General features: G+C 36.1%; 2 protein-coding genes across 2 annotated transcripts; both read left to right on the forward strand.

Moving 5' to 3' along the window:
• Positions 1-3,307: 3,307 nt before the first annotated feature.
• On the forward strand, positions 3,308-3,754 carry LOC147488094 (uncharacterized). Its single transcript, XM_086574257.1, has one exon. It carries the CDS (start codon positions 3,308-3,310, stop codon positions 3,752-3,754), a length of 447 nt encoding a protein of 148 aa, XP_086430383.1.
• A 609-nt stretch (positions 3,755-4,363) lies between these two features.
• LOC147488095 (uncharacterized) lies at positions 4,364-4,945 on the forward strand. Its single transcript, XM_086574258.1, has one exon. It carries the CDS (start codon positions 4,364-4,366, stop codon positions 4,943-4,945), a length of 582 nt encoding a protein of 193 aa, XP_086430384.1.
• The last annotated feature ends 12,106 nt before the right edge of the window (positions 4,946-17,051 follow it).

Consider the following 17,051-nt stretch of genomic DNA (forward strand, 5'->3'; position numbering starts at 1 on the left):
ATATGTTTGAAATTAAATTTTTTTTTATGTCGGTACGAAATTTGTAAACCCTAAACCCTAAACCCAAACCCCAAACCCCCAAACTAGATTATGATTCAAAATTTGAAAAAGAAAATAAAAAATAATAAGTTTATAAATAAAACAAATTATTATTTTGAATAATTAAGTAAAATTTGTTAGCACAAAATTTGTAAACAACTCTAAACCCTAAACCCTAAATCTCAACCTAGTTTATGATTCACAATTTTAAAAATAAAATAAAAAATAACAAGTTTAGATATAAAACAAATTATTATTTCAAATAATTAAGTGAAATATGTTGGTAATGAAATTTCTAAACCTTGAACTCAACTCTAAACCCCAAACTAGTTTATGATTCACAATTGAAAAATAATAATAATAACAAGTTTAGATATAAAACAAATTATTATTTTAGATTTTATAACATGTTTGATTACATGTTTTAACTTGGTTATAAAGATACTATGTCATAACAGATAAAGAGTGTAGAGTGCATGTAGTTTTATTGATGTAATTGTGTTGTTTCTAACCCAATTTTTTAAATCGGATTTCAATTTTTCTAATTCAATTGAAACCGTTTGAGTGCATTTGGAATCGTTTGAGTGCGTGTCCACGTCGAACACGTGACCAAGTCGTTTGAGTGTATACTCAAAAACTACATGGACAAGTCGTTTGAGTGTTACTCACACTAACACACAAACTACTGGCGACCATATCGTTAAGGCGGCCATGTCGTTTGAGTGTACACTCAAACTACGCGACCATGTAGTTTGAGTGTACACTCAAACTACTTTCGCCATGTCGTTTGAGTGTATACTCAAACTACATGAACCCGCCGTTTGAGTGTTACTCACACTAACACTCAAACTTCTGGCGGCCATGTAGTTTGAGTGTACACTCAAACTACGCTGCCATGTCGTTTGAGTGTACACTCAAACTACTAGGCCATGTCGCTTTGAGTGTATACTCAAACTACATGAACCCGCGTTTGAGTGTTACTCACACTAACACTCAAACTACGCGGCCATGTAGTTTGAGTGTACACTCAAACTACGCTGGCATGTCGTCGTTTGAGTGTACACTCAAACTACGCTGCGACCATGTAGTTTGAGTGTACACTCAAACTACTCGCCATGTCGTTTGAGTGTATACTCAAACTACATGAACTCCCGTCGTTTGAGTGTTACTCACACTAACACTCAAACTACGCAGCCATGTAGTTTGAGTGTACACTCAAACTACACGCGACCATGTCGTTTGAGTGTACACTCAAACTACATGAACTCCCGTCGTTTGAGTGTTACTCACACTAACACTCAAACTACTGCGGCCATGTAGTTTGAGTGTACACTCAAACTACGCTGTCATGTAGTTTGAGTATACACTCAAACGACATGGCCGCGTAGTTTGAGTGTAAACTCAAACGACATGGACACGTAGTTTCAGTGTTAGTGTGAGTAACACTCAAACGACTTGTCCATATCATTTGAGTATACACTCAAACGACTTGGCCATCTAGTTTGAGTGTAACTCAAACTCAAAGTAACACTCAAACGACATGGTCACTCAAACGACATGGTCACTCAAACGACATGGTCATGTCGTCTGAGTGTACACTCAAACGACTTGGCCATCTAGTTTGAGTGTAACTCAAACTCAAAGTAACACTCAAACGACATGGTCATGTCATCTGAGTGTACACTCAAACGACTTGGCGAAGTCGTTTCTGTTTTCACTCAAACGACATGGTCATGTGGTTTTACGTTTACACTCAAACGACACGACCATGTCGTTTGAGTGTAAACAAACGACTTCGCCAAGTCGTTTGAGTGTACACTCGACGACACATGGTCGTGTCGCTTGATTGTAAAACGAAAACGACCCGGAGGGTTCGTTTTGGCAATACCGGTTGAATTGGTTGCTGGGCTTGGGCTTTATGGCAAATTTGTAATATGGCAAATTTGTAAAATTTCTTTTTTTTGAGGGGTTGCCCAATCCAATTTGATGAGTGCCCAATGGAATCACCTAAAAAAGAAGTCACTCCGGTTTTGAGCAAAACGAAAGCAAATAAAGCCAAAAGAACTAGTGGGTGGAAGCAAGCTCATGGTTCTCCACCAAATACTAGATCGAAGTTACAACCTAACTAGGTTAGTAACTAAGAGGAGATGGTCAAGATGCTAGAACCTTATGGTGTATGAAGGGCGATCATATTTGATAAAAGAGAGACCCTTCTTTGCGTACTATAGTAGCTTTGATTAGCTTTTTCCCAAGGTGGTAGTACATAATACACTATGCAATTACCCCTTGTTTAACTCGGATTTGATTAGTGCTGTATGTATTTTTTTTTCCTTTCTTTTCTTATTTCTTAATAAAAAAGTTAGCTCAATTAGAAAAAAAAAATGGATTTCTTGCAAAAATTGAGAATGTGGAATTATCTCAAAAAGCCTCTAATGATTGGTTTACAAAAGGTGATAAAGGAACTACTTATTTCTTTAATTGTCTTAAAGAAAAAATAAGCAAGAACTATATCTGCTCTCTTACAGCTATGAATGGTGAACACCTTAACACTCAACAACAGGCGGTTACTGAGATTCTAGACTTCTATGAAGGCTTGTTGGGTGATAGCTTTGAACTGCAGGTATCTTATGAATTCTTTCAATCTTTTAAAGTTACTAATTCTTTACTAACTGATGTGTCTATAAGTCTGGAAGTAGTGGTTACTCCAGAGGAGGTAAAACTTGCCTTGTTTGCTATGGAGGATTCAAAAACTCTTGGCATGGATGGATACAATGCCTTCTTCTTCAAGCATTGTTGGGAGACAGTTGGAGATGACTTCACAAAAGCAATTCTGAATTTTTTTATTACCAATAATCTTCCCAGGGGTGTGAATGCTATCTTAATGTCTGGTTCCCAAGACGAAGAATCCTACAAGGGTTGATGAGTTCCGGCCTATAGCATGTTGTAACATCATTTGTAGGTGCATCATGAAGATTCTCACTAAAAGGCTCAAGAATGTGATTGATTTCTTGGTAGCTCCAAATCAAACTATCTTTATTCCAGGCAGAAATATTCAAGATAATCTATTACTATCTTCATGAACTCCTTCGAGGTTATTGCAAGAAGAGACTCTCTCCTCGGTGCTCTATCAAAGTTGATCTAAAGAAAGCCTACGATATGGTTAATTGGGATACTATCTCTGCTATGCTGACCGAGTTTGGATTTCCTGAAAAGGTTATCCAGTGGATTATCATTTGTATCACCACTCCTCATGCCCCTATCATGGTCAATGGGTCAGCAGAAAGTTTCTTTAAAGGAAAGAGGGGACTCGACAAGGAGACCCATTATCTCCTTACCTTTTTGTGCTTGTAATGGAAATTCTGGGAGTCTTCTCCAAAAAGGCATTGATTCAAAAAATGTTAATATGCATCCTAAGTGTAGGAAAATAAAACTTTCTCACTTGTGTTTTGTTGATGATTTGTTAATCTTTGCTAGAGCTGACCATGATTCTCTGAGGTTGATTAGGCACATTCTGAATGAGTTTAGTTCTGCTTCTGGCCTCCAAGTTAATAACTCAAAGACAACTATCCTTAATGGTGGCTTACAAGACAGAGATGCTGAACTGTTAGCAGACAATGCCCAGTTGAAGCTTGTTACTCCTCCTGTAACTTATCTCGGTGTTCCCCTTGTCGCCTCAAGACTCAGAATCAAAGATTGCCTTCCCTTAGCTCATTGAGAAGGTGACTAGCAGAATCACCGGCTGGAAAGCAAAAATGTTGTCTCATCCTGGAAGTGTTCACTTGGTTCAAGCTATTCTCCAATCTTTCCATGTGTAATGGGCAAAGTCTTTTATTCTTCCTAAAACTAAAACGGTATTGGACAATATTACTTGCATATGTGCCAAGTTTATCTGGAGTGGCCCTGAGATGGAAAACAAATTGCACCAAACTAGCTAGGAAACTCTAAGTAAGCCCAAAGATGAAGGTGGTTTCAATCTTAAGAACTTGTACAGATGGAACCAAGCTGCGTACATGGGCTTGGTATTCAATATTGCAGCGAAGGAAAAAAACTTGTGGGTTCTTTGGGTTTATGAACAACATATTAAGAACAAAAGATTTTAGACTATGAACTGTCCAAAAGACTGCTCTTGGACCTGGAGAAATGTTCTTAAATCTAGAGCTATGGCTGCCAACTTCATAAGGTCTAGGATAGCAAATGGTCGAGACACTCTTCTATGGCACGACTTGTGGTGCTCTTCTGTCCCTCTTTCTCTTAATACTCATGCTTAGCTTGCCTGGAGCACCTTCTTTTCTCTCGGACGCCAAGGTGAGTGAGTTATTGAATAATGACCAATGGAATCAGCACATCAATTTTGTCTAAGATCCAGATTCTATCTACTTGCATCCATTCTCATCTCCCTGAGGATACCGTTGTTTGGACGCCTAGTACCTCTGGTAAATTCTCTACTAAGTCGGCATATGCCGCTATCTCAAGGACACAACAAAAGGTCAGATGGGCTTCTCTTACGTGGGGCAAACTAGTCCACCCTAGGCACTCTCTCTGTGCATGGCTATTATTTTTTGGGAGCCTTCAAACTCAAGATAGGCTCATGTACAAGAAGGTATTAACTCACTCTGAATATTGTCTATGCCATGGATCTCGGGAAAATTCTAAGCATTTGTTTTTTGAGTGTCCGTATCCGAAAGAATTTCTTAAAGGAGTGAACCTTGTGCTCAATGTCACGAAAGACTCATCCAATGCCAACAGAGAATGGTCAAGCTTCTTCAGGTTATGCAAAAGGAAAAAGGAGCTAGCTGATGTATATAGAGCCTTCTTTTGTGCAACAGTAAGTGGCATATGGACAGAAAGGAATCAGAGGAGATTTCAAAATGTTCCCCAACTCTCGCCTGACAAACTTACTCAGTAGATTATAAGTGAAACAAGGATATACTTACAAGCTGAAATAAAGGAGAGTATCGACACACTTGAAGTTAGAGTACTAATGGCTAAACTGAGAATTCAAATTCCATTGGTAAGCAAAACTGTTAGATATTGTATATGGTCAAACTCGGAAGAGGGGATAGCTAAACTGAATGTGGATGGATCGGTGAGTGACAATGGAGATGGGATTGGGGGTACAATCAGGTTGAGAAATGGTGTAACTGTCTTGGCTTTCTCTGGCAGTAGCAACAAGGAGTCGGTTCTTTTCCAAGAGCTGAATGCATTTCTTATAGGTCTTCGAGGCTACCTTTTGGTTGATCAAAAGAGGGTGCTTGTTGCATCTGATAGTTTGAGCGCTATCAAGGCTATAATGAGGATTGAAAACCCTCCCTGGTAGTATTAGAGTTTGGTAGTTTCCATTCAAAAGATTTGTCATTTGTTTGATTCAGTAGAGTTTAAACAAATAGGGTGGCGGACTATTTGGCTTCCCTAGCTGTCCCTAATGATAGAAATGAACAAGATGTTATAACTTATTTCCTTTCACCTCTCACTGAGCGCCTTCAGAATATTGTAAGAGAGGATGTAGAGGGAAAAGTTTATATAAGATGATATATGCAGGTTAAGGGTATGCCATAACCCCAGCTTATCTTTTAAAAAAAAGGGGATTGCTATATATAGACCGCATATCTCTCAAGGCAGACCCCATTTAAAAAAATTTAAATACCGGATATGTCCCCAAATAATCTCTTAGGGCAGACCCCACTTAAAAAGTGAAAACACTCAAATTTCAACTTTTGTCTTTTTTACTCTCTCTCAAGAAACCTTTCTTAAACCCACACTTTTTTTTTTTTTTTTTTTCCACTCTTCTCATTTTCCAATCCAAATAAACTTAACCCACACATCTCTTCTTTCTTTACACATATTCATCTTCCTTTTCAAGTTCTTTTGTTCTATTTCTATTTACAACCCTAAAACCCATCTTTTTGTTTTTCATTTTTTTTATGACATTGAGTGAAATGGAATGGGCATATGATGCTTGAACTATTTAATGAAGAGAAATTTCAATCAAGTGACCAAGATGGCGACCAAGACGAGGTAACTCCATACACAACTATTGTCCATAATGATTCTAATATCAATTTATTATAAGATCATTATGAGGACGACTTGTACAAAATGTGATTACAAAGTATTTATGCAAACTCAATTCATGAGGACGATCTCTTCCGTTTATGGTTGATTTTAATAGTGAGTGTTGGGAAATGGGAATAGTTTTACGTTCGAGACGTCCTAGGCCAACTAACTTTCTAAGACTCCGGCGCCTCAACTGGAGCGACCTATGAAGCATTAGACGGTCTAATTTGGCCGTCTCTTAGTTACTTTGATAAATATTTTTCTTGTGACAAATTTTTAGCTAACATTATAATTCACTATAAATGTAATATGATCCTTTATACAATCACAATGAGGTACCAATTGATGCATTTCAGACTTCACAAAATTCAAATGCATCTTCGGAGGAGCACTACATAGATCAAACTGAATATTTTAACACCAACATGGTATGTATGGATGAATATACGTTTTGAAACTTACTTATTTGATTTAATATCTTCTTACCCATGGATTAATGAATACTTAAATTGATTTATAGGTATTTGATAGTCGTCAAGATTTGATTGATTGGACACAACATAAAGGAAATGAAGTGGGAGCTATTATCATCACTAGGAAATCTCAAAATGCAATTGGTGGGAAGGCTCATAGACTTATTTTGATATGTGAGCGTGGTGGTAAATTTCGATCTCATAAAAAGGTAGAAGCAAAAGAGAAAGACTAGAACAAAAAAGATGAATTGTTCTTTTAAATTAAAAGCGTGTTTTGAACGTGGTAGTTTAGATAGATGGACACTAAAAGTTAATTGTGGTTGTCATAATCATGGGTTGGCAAAAACTATGGAGGGTTGCTCTTATATAGGAAGGTTTAATAAGATGGTGATAAGCACCCAAAATTGCAATATGAACCCTGTAGAGACATTACATATTGGTTAATTTTGTGTCTAATAAATGCAAATTAATTGTATTTCCATGCTTTTGCAGGTTTCAACATGTAAATGATGAAATTTCAACAAAACCTGCATTTTGGCATGGAAACAAGGTGAATATGCTAATTGGAAACAAAGCCTTTTTATCAAGTCCAAAAGAAGCCATTGGAAGTTGAAAAGATCATAATCAAGCCCATGAAGCTTGGTCAAAATAGTCAATTCCGGGTCAGTCCTGGTCAAATCTTGTAGAAAAGTCAACGAAACTTCAAAAAATCATATCTTTTGACTCCGAACTCTGTTTTGGGTGTGTGACCTGTCAAAACAATCAGTGTGACAAAATCTACATAATGGTATATAGGTTCTATCAATTTACTAGATTGAGAATTAAAACAGGTCGGAACCAAGACAAAGTAAAAATCCAATTACTATTCATCATGATATCATTAAGTGGAAGCTTATGTAATCACCCACTTTCTCCATTTAATACATGCACAAACCACTCCTAATTATTTATCTTGTAATGGGAATTACTATTTACCCACTTTCTCCACTTAGATTAAATAAATTCTATTATAAAAGTAGATTAATTTGTAACCTTTGGATTTAAAATGTAAGATGTAATCTTGGCCACCCATTTCACTCCCTTGAAACTATAAATAGGAAGGCTGGTGCTCTAAATAAGCTGGCCAGTTCACTTAAGGCCTTGTAGCCAAATCTTATTTCATTCTTCTCTTTCTCTAAATTAGCAAGTAGCAGTAGGATTAAATTAGTTGTACAAGTAGTTGTAATTTTAGTAATAAAACTTACTTCTTCTTTTTCCATTCTCATTCTCTTTTCATGTTTACTCATTTGTTATTGATTAACTTCCAATGACAATGGGATAATACTCTTAATTGGAGAGTTAAATGAAACCCTAAGAGGAAGTTTGATGTAATAGATTTAGCTAGTTTGATTTCATTAGGAATTATGACATTTTTATGTTTGGAACTAAAAGAGATTTTATTTTCCTCATAGAAATGCTAGGGATTTTATTGCATACATATAACTATGATGTTAATGGAGTTCCATATGCTTGTAGTTGGTTAGTAGAGATGATAACACAACTATAAGGGATCAATTATAACTAGTTGTCTATGATTAGTTACTGAAATCAAATTAGTAACATTTATTGCATTTGAAAGAATCTTAAGGTAGAGTTTAATTTCTTTAATCTCTATCACCTTCCATAATCTAAACCACCTTCTTTTATTTATTTTTTAGTAATTAGATTTATTATCTTTGTAGTTTAAAGTAGTATAAAACAAACCACAAAAAAAATCATTCTCTCATCCCTAACTATTTGTCTTCAACTTGATTTCTTTTCCACTTGTTTTGAGCGTGTTTGATATCCCTCACCAAATACTAAACATCAGATGGAAATGATTCTTGTATCTGAGATGAGTAGAGTTCGAGTCAAACCAAAAGAGGTTATGAATGTTGTCAAAGCAAGAGATATATTAAACTTGTTCTCCATGAGACAAATGTATAACACAAGACACAGAATTAGACTTGATGAAATGGAAAATAGAACACAGTTGCAAAAGTTGGGTAGATTGTTAAGGGAAAATGGATATATGGAGTACAGTAAACGTCGAGAAGGTAGCAATGAGGTTTGTGAATTGTTTTGGGTCCATCCGAGTTCGATCCAAATGGCTAAGACTTTTAACCAAAATTTTCTCATGGATTGTACGTATAGGACAAACAAATATCATTTCAAGTTGTTGGAGATTGCAGGAGTGACATCGACCAATATGACTTTCACTGCATGTCATGTGTTGATGGAAAAGGAAAAAGAGTATGACTACACTTGGGCATTGGAAAGGTTTCGAGAGATACTCATGCCTGAAGTTCCAGTGTTGATTATGATTGATAGGGAGCTAGCTTTGAAGAATGCAGCCGATGTCGTCTTTCCAAATGCAAAGAAGCACTTGTGTCGATGGCACATTTCCCAATGTGTCTTGAAAATGGGAAAAAACATTCTCAGTGATGAGCAAAACATAAATAAACTTTGTGCCATGTGGACTAATGTGATAAAGTCAAAGACACATGAGGGTTTTTTGAGAAAGTTTGCTTCTATGGAATTAGCTTTTAAAGACTATCCTGTGCTCATCTAATATTTGTGTAAAACATGGTTGCCTTACAAAGAAGCATTTGTTGCTTACTGGATAGACCAACAAAAGCACTATGGAAACACTATGACGAATAGGGTGGAAGGATTACATGCTCGATTGAAGTCGAGCTTGAAGGGGACATGCAAACATGATTTTCTTGGAATGTGGAAATTGATCCATCCAGTTATCAATATTGAGATGAGAGAAATTAGAGCCTCTTTTGAGAGGAGTTTAACTAGATTTCAGCACGAGCATAATAACGAGTTTTTTAGTAAGCTCAGAGGATTTATTTCAAAGAGAGCTTTAGATTTGATTTTGGAAGATATGGGACGTATAGATGTCATTGGGGTAGATGATAGTGTTTGCGACCACACTTTGAGTACTTCACACGGTTTACCGTGTGCACATGAGCTAGTGATACGCAAACAAAAAGGGTGCAGAATACCTCTTTCTGAAATTGATGAATTTTGGAAAAAGTTGTCTATTGAATCGAGAGCCAGTGATTCCATTGGTGTTGATTACAAACAAGTTATGAATTTATTTATTTAACGACTAGGATCGACTTCTGAAGACTAGCAGAGATTTATGATAAAGATGCTCATGGAAATTGCAACGCCTGAAAGTTCATCATTGGAGCCACTAAAGGAGGATGTTACACCAAAGGGCCACCCTAAGGGCAGTACTAAGAAGAGGCTAGCAAAAGAAGAGTGGTCAACTACCCGAGATCCATCATGTTTTGAGTACCCTCCGGATGCTCCACCCGTGACTCCACAATCCATAACGAAGCCCAAGGCCAAACCATTTGTTCCGAAGAGGAAGAAACCAAATGTTGATGTTGGTTGCTCCATTAATAAAACTCAACATCCTCCAGATGCTCCACCCGTGACTCCACAATCCATAACGAAGCCCAAGGCCAAACCATTTGTTCCAAAGAGGAAGAAACAAAATGTTGATGTTGGTTGCTCCATTAGTGAAATTGAACATCCTCCAAATGCTCCACCCGTGACTCCACAATCCATAACGAAGCCCAAGGCCAAACCATTTGTTCCAAAGAGGAAGAAACAAAATATTGATGTTAGTTGCTCCATTAATGAAATTGAACATCCTCCAGATGCTCCACCTCTGACTCCACAATCTATAACGAAGCCCAAGGCCAAACCATATGTTTCAAAGGGGAAGAAAAAACTGAGTTTTGATGTCAATTGCTCCATTGCTCAATCTGGATATAAAATGTGTTTTCTGCGTGAATTGCTATAGTTTATTGTTGGTTTTGAAGACCCTGTCCGCGATGGAAATTGTGGTTTCAGGGCTCTCTGCTTGGCTTTGGGAAGAAAACAAACATACTGGTTTTGGATGAGACAAGAGTTATTAAGTGAGTTAATGTCAAATGAGGAATATTATGTGAGGATATTTTCCCAGGAAGCTGTTGATGGATTAAATAAAAGGATAAGGAAAAAGAAGAGAGCTCGTGCCAAGAGAAACAAATGGATGGATATGCCTATTACTGGGTATTTGTTTGTGTCGAGATTTGACGTTGTGCTTGTACAGTTCTCTACATTATATTGTTATACCTTTCTCCCTATGAGATCCCCAGTGGATCTAAACAATGTTAATGTGCTTGGGATCGGTTATGTTAATAGTAATCATTACATTAAACTAGATTTGGAAGATGGTTGCCTGATAAGCACCCAAAACTGTAATATTAAACCCCGAGAGACATAGCATTTTGCTCGATTATGTGTTTAATAATCATGTAATAATTATATTTTCATACTTTTGCAGGTTTCCGCATTTAAAATGAATATAATGATAAAACATGCATCGAAGTACGGGAATACTGAAATATTTGAAGTTTCCCACTCAACCCTAGTGAAGCCCAACAAAGCCTGACTAGAGCCGAAGTTTCCAAAAGAACAAAACCAGTGCATAACGGGTCCATATATAAAGAAGCAGCAAACTTCCAAAGTTCACATCTGATAAATCTAGATGCCGACGTTGGCTAGTGAAGCTGCCATAGCGACCCGGGCGACAAACTCTACGCAAAGACAGAAAGTTATAAAAATGCCAAAATTAGCGCCGCCACTGGACACACTAAGTGGACCCACTCTGCGGGCCCAAAGGCATGACGAGTTAGCATAGGCAGGTGGCAAGTGATGGGTTCAATTTGGTGCCACCTTGCAAGAGGAAAGACACATACCAATTCAATGTTTGAATTGAATTGGGCTAAAAGACGAAACCAAAACATAAAAAGACAAAACCTTATAAAGAAAAAGACAAAGCTAAATTAAACTGGGTAAAACCAAAACTTTGTATTTCAAAGTTTTGAATCTCTCAATTCAACAAAAGGCCAAAACTCAATTAAACCGTCTCCAGTCTCCAGCCTATATATATGAGGGGGTAGCCTTCATTATTTTTCCTTCAGCATTTTCATGCTTTAGCTTCTGTTTAGCAGATAGTTAGTTTTATTTCAGCACTTACATTCCGTCATTTTTATTCCAGCAGCTTAAATACTGTAAGTCATTTTACCTTTAATAGCAGTCAGTTCTTTTCTAGTTTAATCTCTGTCCTGCATTTATTTACTTAATGTATACAGCAAGTTTTATTATTCCTTCTATGACCATGAGCTAATCCCCCCCCTCAGGGGGAGGGTTATGCTGCTCGTGTGAGAATCCGGATTGACTCTTTAATATTCTAGAATCACTGCTTAGGAATTAGGCACAGGTTAGACATCCGATCCCAAAATGATTGAGACTGTAAAAATTTGGAGTGCTGATGCTCCAGAACAGTCTCGTGCGCGACTCTATGGTGTCAGACACCTCTCCAATTTGTCCAGCTGATGTGGAATCCAGCCAGGAGCTGAAATGATATTCCAGAGATACAATATTAGTTCAATTCCTTATGCTAGTGCGATGCGGCTCAGAGATGTGGGCATGCGCTAGGGATCAATACTCGATGTCGTCTCTGAACACGAGACAAATTAGAGATGTAGTGATGTTGTAATATAAACTGTTGAAAAATGATTCTTGCATGAGTATGATTACCCCTCTCCCTGTTTCTCTATTTTGTTTATTCACCGTTAGTAATTTACATTATTTGCATTACCGTTAATTTAATTAAACCAACTAAAAAACCTAAAATCCTACTCACCAAAAGTTATAATTCCAGTTGTGAACCTTTTCCGAGCCCTAAGGTTTGGTCGATCCCTTACTCGACCTATCCTACCAAATCCACGTGAGTAAGGTAACTTGACTAAAACGTACGACTAATACGGACTTTGGACTTTGGACTTTGGTCTTCGGACTTCGGACTGTGGACCTCGGACTTAACTAAGTATAAAACCAATAAACGTATTAAGAGCGTTTTTATCATTGCCCAATTCCAAAAATAGTGTTGTTTTGGAGCAGGAATAGTCTAGAAATAGCAAAAGGCTGGGAAATTCTAGTGAAAACCCATGTGGAGGCATTCCAAGGGTTGAATGTTCAAGAGATTGCTCAAGCAGAGGCTTTTGAAGAAGATCCAATTTTTGTCGATTAGTGTAGTTGGGCAAATGGATGTTTGAAATATTTTAAACTTTTACAGAGGATACATGAAGAAACATTTTTTGTGATGAAGAATTTTTGTAAAGACTTTGATAGAATGGAATTGAGTTTCTTATATATTTTGGAACCAAACATTTTACATGTTTTAATTTTGATGTTTCGACTTTCATTGTTTACATGTATTGGTCTTATAAAGAGAGAAGATTGTGTTGGACCTGTATTAAGAACGGTTTATTGGAACCAACTTTAAAATAAAAGACATTCAAATTAGGCTATCTCTGTCTGCATTGGATGGTTGGATTGGACCGTCTTATAAAGAGATGAGATTGTGTTGGACCTGTATTAAGAACGGTTTATTGGAACCAACTTTAAAATAAAAGACGTTCAGATTAGGCTATCTCTGTCTGCATTGGATGGTTGGACTAGACCATCTTATAAAGAGAGGAGATTGTCTAAAGACTAACCTATCTCGTTTTGGATAGCTGATATGAACCGTTTAATTGGTCAAAATTGGGCAATTTTAGTAATTCACTAAAATTTGGTTTATTGTGGCTGACAAAATCTTGATTTTAAGACAATAATTAAAAAAACATTACTAACCATTGTTTGTACACCTAAATGTTACATATTCATTTTATGGTCTTCCCCACTATACTATATGAGTTCAGGGTTTAAGGTTTATGGGTAAAGTTTTGTACTTTACAGAGATGTGAATGAAATTGAATTTGAACACATATTTTTTTTTCTTTAATTCAAAATTTATTATTTAATTTTGGCTCTCAAATTTTTTTTTGGAATTTAAATACACGACTCAGTTTAGGGTTTTGGGTTTATAAACCATTTAGTTGGTCAAAATTGGCCAATTTTTTAGTAATTTACTCAAATTTGGTTCACAGTGGCTGACAAAATCTTTATTTTAAGACAATAATTGAAAAAACATTACTAACCATTGTTTGTACATCTAAACGTTACATATTTATTTTATGGTCTTCCCCACTACACTATAGGTGTACATATGAGTTCAAGGTTTAAGGTTTATGAGTTAGGTTTTGTACTTTACAAAAATGTGAATGAAATTGAATTTGAACAACATTTTTTTTTCTTTAATTAAAAATTTATTATTGAATTTTCTCTCACAAAATTATTTTTAAAATTTAAATACATGACTCAATTTAGGATTTAGGGTTTAGGGTTTTGGGTTCAGAGCATATAGTGAAGGAAAAATTTGATTCAAATTTTTTGGTAAATTAATTTTGTAGTTTTTGTTTGTTTGTTTGTTTGTTTGTTTGTTTGTTTGTTTGTTTGTTTTTTTTTTTTTTTTTTTTTTTTTTTTTTTTTTTTTTTTTTTGTTTTTTTTTTTTTTTTTTTTTTTTTTTTTTTTTTTTTCATATGAAGTCTTGAAGTCTTGAATATGAAATTTAAATTGAAATTTCCCACCCAAATTTTAAAATTTGAAATTTAAATTTTAGTAAAATTTCAAACCCAATATTTTGGTAATTTGGTTTGTATTCTTCATTTCATGTTCAATACAATATGAAAACATGAATTGAATTGAAATTGGAGTTAGTGATAACACAAAACCAATTTGAAATTCAAAACATAAAATTTGAATTGAAATTTCTTGCCCAAAATTTCAAATTGGATTTTAAATTTCGGTGAAATCTCGAATCCCGCCCAAAATTTGAATTTGAATTTTGAAATCCGACCTTTAGTAAGTTGGACTAAAATATTTTGTCAAAATTTCGTTAGAATGGTTCAATTTAACTAACTTAAAAAGAGTAGATGTTCACATTGGGCTATTCTATGCCCCCCTTTGTTAGTTGGAATGGACTGTTTTATACATAGACGAAATGTGTAGGTCCTGCATTAGGAATGGTTTAATTAAGCTAACTTATAAAAACAAAAATGTTCCAGTTAGACTATCCCTTTATGCCTCTATTAGTTGGACTGGACTGTCTTACACTTATATTAGATTTTGCTGGCTAGCCTTGTTTGCTTTAGTTGGTTGGACTGGACTGTCTTATACTTATATGAGATTTTGCTAGTCCTACATTAAGATCGGTTTAAATAAACCAATTAACTTAAAGCGAAAAGATGTTCTTACCAGGCTAGTTTTTTTTGCTTTAGTTGGTTGGACTGGACTGTCTGACATTTAGATTAGATTTTGCTGGCTAGCCTTGTTTACTTTAGTTGGTTGGACTGGACTGTCTTATACATAGATTAGATTTTGCTAGTCCTACATTAAGATCGGTTTAAATAAACTAACTTAAAGCAAAAAGACGTTCTCACCAGGCTAGTTTTTTTTTATTTAGTTGGTTGGACTGGACTGTCATACACTTAGATTAGATTTTGCTGTCCTTGTTTACTTTAGTTGGTTGGACTGGACTGTCTTATACTTAGAGTAGATTTTGCTAGTCCTACATTAAGATCGATTTAAATAAACTAACTTAAAGCAAAAAGACATTCTCACCATGCTAGTTTTTTTTGCTTTAGTTGGTTGGACTGGATTGTCTTACGTTTAGATTAGATTTTGCTAGTCCTGTATTAAGAACGGTTTAACTGAACTAACTTAAAGAGAAAAGACGTTCTAACCAGGCTAGCCTTTTCTGTTTTAGTTGGTTGGACTGGACTGTCAAAAATCCTTACCTTTTCAGTTTATCATACAACCTCAGAGGCTGAGTGGCAATTTACTTACCAAAATTTCTTGGACTTCATTTTGTGACTAGCTTTATTTTTCTTAAGGATACCTGATAGTCTAAATCATCTGAATTCAGTTAATTAATTGTCTGACTTGAAGTGGCAAGAGTCTAAAAGTCAGCAGAACTTCCACAGGCCATATCTTTAGACTTAAACCTCGGAATTGGGCCTACCATATGTCAAAACAACTGGCTCGGAATGAGCTCTCTAATGGTCTAAGCCTTGATCCAATCGGAGGAGTAGACGTAGACAAAAAGACTGTTGAAGCTTTTTCCAGCTGTGAACTGAAGTAACGAGGTTTTGGGCTCGATTTTATGGCCCAAAACATGGCTCCAAAGCCCATGCACGAAATTGTAAGACCTAGCCTCTCCTATATAAAGAGGACTAAGACTTAACCCTTAAGTATCTAGTTTTAGAGTGAGTATTGATAGGAAATTAACCGGCCTAAATAAATAGACTAATTAAACCCTACTTTAATAATAATAATACTCGTAAGCGCACGAGGTCTATTGTAATAGGTGCGCAAGAACAAGGTCGATCCCACAAGGATTGCTATCAAGGGACAATTGAATACTAAAATATTACCTAACTTAATTCGAACAATATTTGTTGATTTGAATTAATTACTACTAATTAATTGGGTCTAAAAAAATATTACCTAACCTAATTAATTACTATTTTACTTAACTACGGTCTAAAATGGAAATAAACTAAATAATTGGGTTTCTGTTACGTGGAGAGAATACTAGGACTATGACTCCATCTTAAACCATTATTTGTATTTGTATGATTGGATTCTCTATTTCAATTTTTATACGAGCGGCATTGGCAATGAGTATTGACTGCCGTCTCGATGATATGAACGTGGTAACTCTTAATCGATAAGTGTCTTTTAACGGTTCAACACTAAGGTCAAGGTCACATAAATATTCGTTTTCTTACAGCACGAATAGTACACAATCTGGACTTAAATAGTAAAAACGTGTTTAACTAATAACAAAAGTGACCAAACAATATCGCATGCATCGAATACCACATGAAAGACTAAACCTTTTGCTAATTAATCATGAACAGTGAAGAGTTCATATAAATATGAAGTATACTGAAAATCAGAGAACCAATCCCAAACACAAACAACTGGGTTCGGACTTCGGCCGCATCCTAGTCTAGAGTTAGCTACGCATGGTATTTCGAACAACCAGGATAGAAGAAAATAAAGTCATTAGTAAAACCGATATCCTGATGTGCTCATCTGGCTTCGTCCTCGTCTATTCTCGATTTCGATCCTAAAGCGACTCTAATTTTTGGTGTTTTGTTCTCTGTTCTCCAAAGATCGGTCCCCCCCTTTTTTGTTGTGTCTTTCCCTGCTTATATCGTCACCTTTTAGGTCACCACCAGTCGTCCCCTTCGAATTTGGAAAGTCGAATTGAAAAAAGGAAGGTTTCCTTCTGTTCGTGAGATGGAGAAGGAAGGAAACAAAAGTCTGATCCGGTGCATCCCGGGTGGACAATGAGCGGTGTGCCCTTTAGCTTGTGGGTGTGGGCTTTTAATTGGTTTATTGGTTGGTTCGAATTTGGAAGCTTGAATTGCTTTGAATGGAAGGTTTCCTAGTTCTGTTCGTGAGAATGGGAGAGTGGAGACTGATCAGGTGGTCCAAGTAGC

Source organism: Coptis chinensis, chromosome 7 (genome assembly GCF_015680905.1).
Source record: "Coptis chinensis isolate HL-2020 chromosome 7, ASM1568090v1, whole genome shotgun sequence".
Lineage (NCBI taxonomy): Eukaryota > Viridiplantae > Streptophyta > Magnoliopsida > Ranunculales > Ranunculaceae > Coptis > Coptis chinensis.

Excerpts from the sequence above, each read along its gene's own strand:
- LOC147488094 (XM_086574257.1), top strand. The coding sequence starts at position 3,308 with ATGGGTCAGCAGAAAGTTTCTTTAAAGGAAAGAGGGGACTCGACAAGG.
- LOC147488095 (XM_086574258.1), top strand. The coding sequence starts at position 4,364 with ATGACCAATGGAATCAGCACATCAATTTTGTCTAAGATCCAGATTCTA.